This window comes from Sceloporus occidentalis, unplaced genomic scaffold (assembly GCF_023333645.1).
Source record: "Sceloporus occidentalis isolate IW3139 unplaced genomic scaffold, rSceOcc1.0.p SCAF_10, whole genome shotgun sequence".
In the NCBI taxonomy this organism is placed as follows: Eukaryota; Metazoa; Chordata; class Lepidosauria; order Squamata; family Phrynosomatidae; genus Sceloporus; species Sceloporus occidentalis.
The window spans coordinates 28,097,531-28,103,530 of NW_028316990.1; the positions used below are offsets into that span (position 1 = coordinate 28,097,531).

The 6,000-nt window shown below is 39.1% G+C and overlaps 1 protein-coding gene across 2 annotated transcripts in view; it reads left to right on the forward strand.

Moving 5' to 3' along the window:
- LOC149306263 (serine/threonine-protein phosphatase CPPED1-like) overlaps positions 1-5,665 on the forward strand; it is a 41,327-nt gene extending 35,662 nt beyond the window's left edge. Inside the window, exon 4 of one of the 2 annotated variants that reach the window (XM_089540479.1) lies at positions 4,763-5,665. In XM_089540479.1, the coding sequence (XP_089396605.1) occupies positions 4,763-4,995 (233 nt within the window). In that variant the 3' untranslated portion in view covers positions 4,996-5,665. Of the gene's footprint in view, positions 1-1,772; positions 2,020-4,762 lie in introns of those variants that run through there. The other variant, XM_089540480.1, reaches the window with a different exon arrangement.
- Positions 5,666-6,000: the final 335 nt, after the last annotated feature.

The window sequence follows — 6,000 nt, forward strand, 5'->3', positions numbered from 1 at the left end:
CTTTAACTTGCCACAGGACTGTGTGGCTTCGTTTGGCTGCAAGAGACAAGCACAGATCCTGTGGCAGTGAATTTCATAGTTCAGTTGGCATTTATATGTCTTCAGCTTTTGGATTTTGAGTTTAGCAAAGTGTAGCCATTTATTGGATGCCAGCCAGCTGATGCAAGGTCATGCATATACTGGTATTTCAAGGATATATGAGCAATTGTTCATCTTTTAAAATTGGCCTAAAATGTTTAGTAGAGAACCAATGTGGTGTAGTGGTTTGAGTATTGGACTAGGACTCTGGAGACCAGGGTTGGAATCCCTGCTTGACACATTGGAAACCCATTAGATGACTTTGGGCAAGTCACACGCTGTCAGCCTCAGAGAAAGGCAAATCACCCCTGAGCAAATGTGAACAAACCAAGAGAACCACATGATAAATGACCTGAAGGCACACAACAGTAATAACAGCAACAGCAAGGGCATGGTTACTGTTATCATTATAGTTTTCAAGCTCATATAATTCCTAGTGTTGTGTTCTTTGGTCACAGAGGAATTATTGGTGTTTTTTTAAACAACCTACAAGTGTCTGAATATGTTGAATAGTACTAGTTTATGAAGGACCAAGACCGTGCATAATGTCCCCAGTCATGTAGCATTATGCACGCACAGGAGCTGGGATAAAAAAAAAGGTACATTGCACGTATGTTAAGATTTTCTGATCCATGATACTAACAAGGGTCAGATCCTAGTGCTCTTCAAAGTATTTCAGACTAGAGTTAGAAAAGGTTAATGCTGGAGCTAAAACATTAACATTTCACCAGAGCGATCTTGTAGCACCTTTGAGATTAACGGAAAGAAATAGGTTGCAGCATGAGCTTTCGTAGACCATAGTCTATTTCCACAGAATGCATCTGAAGAATGTATCTGTTTGGTTGGTGTAGCCTCTGTGTGGGGCACACTTGCCTGGCCTAAGGTAGCTTCCCACATTTCGGCCTCAAAATCTCCTGTGTTTGATTGCTTTCCGCAAAGCCATCATTTCTAGATGTAAACCCCTTAAAATTCCTCCAATGTCTCTAGCATGACACTTCTCTCTGAGATTAACTGCTAGCAATATGCTGCTATGAAATATGGTAGAGCAGGCAGTCTCCTCTTGTTTAAAACAGCATCCTGTATTCTTAAGGTATAGGATACTGTCTCACAAAGGATACATATTACACAGGATATTTCTACATCTAAGAAGGAGTTAATGACATATACAGGGTGTCACGTATGATGGCATCAAGCATAAAAACCAAGGGCAATCCTTGATTCAGAGTTCTGGGGTGAGTTGTTTTGTGCCAATAGTTTCTGGAAGCCATGGGGTTCCCCAAAGTTCTAACCTAGGGTTTGTACCATTTCCATAAGATTCGTCCTACTGTACTTGAATTTGCTTTTTTGGAAATGAGAAGTCTATCAACTCACTTGTGTTGAACTCTATACCTTTTTTAATGGTTTGGTCTGCTGTAATTTACTGTTACAGTCACAAGAAGTTTCAAGAGATTGAAGTGCAGCCGCCCAGGAGAATACATGCAAATAAAAGAATCAAAATGCATTTATGGAAAGGGAGTTAATACAGTAAAGGTATCCCCTCTCTAGCACCTAAGGTTTTCATGTAGGTAAATTGTTCTTTATAGCTGATTGAGACAAGAATGATGTTGCCTGTCAGACCATTTCTGCCTGTACTAGTTACACAATTTTTATATCTTGCAATTGCAAACTACTACACTGATTTCTCTCCCACACAGCTTTCCTTCTGCTTTCAAACCTGTCAGGGTTTGTGGAGGATGCCAAGATGTCAAGGAACACTGGAAATGTCCAGTCACCAAGAGAGTTTGTTTACTAAAGGTGTAAAAAGAAAAAGTTGTCTCAGCAACTTCATACTTTTTCCCTTTAATTTGACTCAAAAGCTTTCTCATTAAAAGCAAAGTGAGAACCTGAATAAATGGATGAACAAAATATGGGTGGTTCCATCTTGTGGTCTTTATTATTACTTTATTTTGGGTGAACAAAAGTGGCACAGTGGGAAGGGAGCTACACTGAACTGTGCTGAACTGTGACAACCAAGATATTAGCCCAGGATCTGGAAACCTGTGAATCTCTAGATGATGTTGAGTTCTAACTCCTGTCATCCTAAACCAGGAGTACCATTGATAAGGAAGATGGCAGTTGTAGTTCAACAATAACACTTGGAAGGCACCAAGCTCTCTAGCCTAACATATCAGGTTCCAGATATCTGTGGCTATTAAGCATAAAAACTCCAGTATCATAGGCTGAATCCCAGCTGCAACGGATGCAGGAAAGAGCTATTGCTGTATTTTGCTTTTGGAATAGGCATCTATTTAGCCACATTGATTCTGATTTAAGCGCATCCTCAGTTGGACCCAGCAGGACTCTTCTCATGTTCTTATTTCCTTGCATATAGATCAGAAATATTTATAAATCTTTTCATCCCTTGCATCATTTAGCAGGTAAGGACTGGGGCTTTCCCATTTTTCAAATGTGTTCAGAAGCTTTCCAGAAGAAAGTACAACCAGCATCCCTGCTAATTTGACATTGCCCTTGCACAGGTCACATTGGTACATTTTAATATGCAGCATTTTCTTTAAAACAACCTCAGGATGATGTGGTTTCACCATCTGCTGTGTCACCTGTCAGTGCTTCTCTTGGATTATCATTGGGTACAGTATGTGTTTTCTTACCTTATGATCAACTAGGCTATGCTCTTAGTTTCCAGCTCTAATGGACTGAAGCGGCCAATCAAAATTTATGAAACACAACCAAAATAAGCCAGGACACTTCCAAATATAATTCTGATAGCATGCATGCATCAAAGTATTTTAGCCATTCCATGTCTCTTTAAAAAGTCTACTTTTCCCCTGTTATTTGCAAAGGGAAACTCAGTTGCTCCCCGAATACAAGTCAAGGAGAAAGTTTCATGCACTATTAGACAGAATTGGCTTTTCTAGCATGACAAGTATAAACAAGATGCTACTCTTATTTACAGTTGGTTTTCTTCCCTCCTTAGTGGGTTTACTTTATTGGAATATTCTTTAATGTGTGTCAAAATGTAATGTTAAAATATTCTGAAAGCTCTGCCAAATATTTTGATTTGATGAAGAAGAAAAAAGCCTAGTCTTGACTCTAAGAAGCAGGGTTTTTGAAGTGTTGCTACACTGAACTATAGATGCAACTTGCATCCTAGGTAGACCAAGTTTATGGAAGTTGCTAAATAAAGGAATATGCTAAATAAAGGAAATCCATTTTGATCAAGAAGTGAAATAGGACAAGCTACTTCAGTGGCCAAGTTCAGACATTGCCAGAGCTGGAAACTCAAAGTGGATGTTTCACTAGCAGCATCTGGCAATTTTCTTTTTGCTTTGCATTATCTCTGTTGGAATCATTCAGCGGCTTCTCTTTGACATAAACCTGCATACATTACATGGAGCCAAAAATGGAAAGCAGGTCATATGTCATGGTTGCAAAACCCCAGTGCCAATTTGTTCTTGCTACTGGCTCACTTGAGCATCTCAGAAAGGATTGTATTCCCCCCCCCCCCTTAAAATGCTGCCAGAAGTGTAGGAAGCAACTGCTAGTAATATATGATATAAATAAATATGAAGAAAATCTTGGAGACCATGAAAAAAAGTCCCTTCCCACTATGTCCTGTAGTGGGAAACCTCTGGCTCAAGAGTTTCACGTCATGCATTTATCTAATTTTCAGGCAGCATTTGTTCCTTTGTCATGTGCTTTCTCTCACTTTCTGCCACTTTAAAAATGGTTCCCTGCGTGGCTTCATATATGGGAGTGTAAAACTAATCCATTAATTGGGTAAATCAAAGATCCTAGCCAGAAGGGAGGGTTGGTGAGATGTCAGAGGGCAGAGTTGTATTCTGCAACCTGCCCTGAACTGCAGAAGCCACTTTGCCGGCTTCAGGTATGATAGAGTTCTGGAAGTGAGATTCAGTTGCGAGTGTAGTTGGCTTATTGGCATGAATTGAGGGAGTTCATCTTTGTCTCAGGTAGCAACATGTTTCAAGTCAGCCCTATGATTCTAATCTATGAATTCTCCGATTCTATGATTCTCCGATTCTGTCTGAAAGCAAACAAAAGTGGGACCAGATAAACAATTCTTTGATGCCATGGGGGGGAAAGCTTTGTCTTCTGATACCAGCAAGCGTATCAGTAGACTTGATAGAAATCTGGAGGTTTGCAGAAGTAGAAGAATATTGTTATAAAATCTTCTAGGGGAGGGACACTGCAAAACAGCATGCACCGAATAGTGGCTGCTCTTTAGGTAGGAAAAATTGAATACTAATAAGAGATGGATGGAATGGGGGAGAAAGGGAGGTTCTGTGTTCATGGAAATTCGATTATCAAAGGATTAAAAGGAGACTGGATACCTCAGGATGGTTACATATTCTGGGAATTTGTAGTTTAAAAATAACTTTTTCAAATTGAATTTCTGACTAAAGCTCTGCATTCTTTTTTCCCCTCCTAAATCTAAATGCATATAACAAAAACTTTGTAAAACAGTCTTCCAGTAAATGAAAAGGGTGGAAGAAGGGGACATATCTGAGCACCTACCCTTTTCTTTCTTTGTTACAGAAGAAAATAGTTGGTAATTCTTGTTTGTCCTGAAGTATGTATATTCTTAGAGCCAAAGTAGTGGTTTGATCTTCTTCTTCTTCTTCTTCTTCTTCTTCTTCTTCTTTTTTGTCTCATTTTGTTTAAACAGGTGTCAAAGCAGTGTTTTCTGGACACTACCATAAGAATGCTGGAGGACTGTATAAAGATATTGACATGGTGGTTTCATCTGCCATAGGATGCCAACTGGGAGAGGACACCCATGGACTAAGACTCGTGGCTGTCACTGCTGAAAAGATTTTCCATCGATACTACAGTTTAAATGAACTGAGTAATAGTGCAGAAATAGAAAAAGATTTTATGACTTTACTGAAGCAAAATTAGATATCTCCTTCCTTTGCCAAAACTTTTGAGGGAAGGGGGATGTTTTTGACTTGTGCCAAAATGCGGAATCTCTGACTCCCCAGACGTTTTGGCCTGCAATTCCAAATCTTGTTACTATTGTCTATTCTGTATGCAGTGGATGGAAATTGTAGGTTAAAGTATTTGGAGGATAAGAGATTCTCCACCCCAAACAACAGGAAGCTCTTAAAGCAGGTGCGTTATTGAACTTTTCTGCACTCTCTTACTGTGATTTTATAATAATGGTGAAAGTGATGATTCCCATAATAATAACCATCATCTTCAGCAAAATTGAAAGCTTCATAGGTAGATGGAAGGCTTCAGTTCACTGCACATGAGTTTATTTTATAATAAAGAGATGATCTTAGAATCTCATGCTCTCAGAATAGACTGCTTTGTAATGGTCATTTTGAAATGCCCTTGCAAACAAATACAAGACATTTTGTCTCTGTGGTGCACTAACAATGAAAACTTTGGCAAACTAAAATAACCCAACAGTGAAAGCTGCAATCCAGAACACAAGTTGGATATACAGATACAGTTATACACAAGTTTCCATAAGTCCAGATATTGTGTACACGAATTCCCACACATGTGATTTCTTACCAAGAGTGACATGCCTGGCTAGGCTGAATAAATACATCCCAGATGGACACAGGAGTGTTTGTATATTGTGGGCTGGGCATCACCGGTCCTCCAGATTTTATGCTTCAATACCCATAATACCAAACCATGGTAGTAGAGCTTAATGGGAATCTAATAACTTCTAAATAAGGGAAAGAAAATCTATGAACCTCTGCACTGGAGGTTCTGGAATAGCTGCTAGGAAAGAGCAGCACAAAATTGCAGTTGTTTTAAGTCATTTCATTAACTTCATCTTCTGAATATTAATGAGCACCTAATGGTGAACTAGAACATAATCTGGTTACTCAGACACAGGAAACCCAGGTTAGTTTTCTCAGACTTATAATGTCATAGCGAAAACTA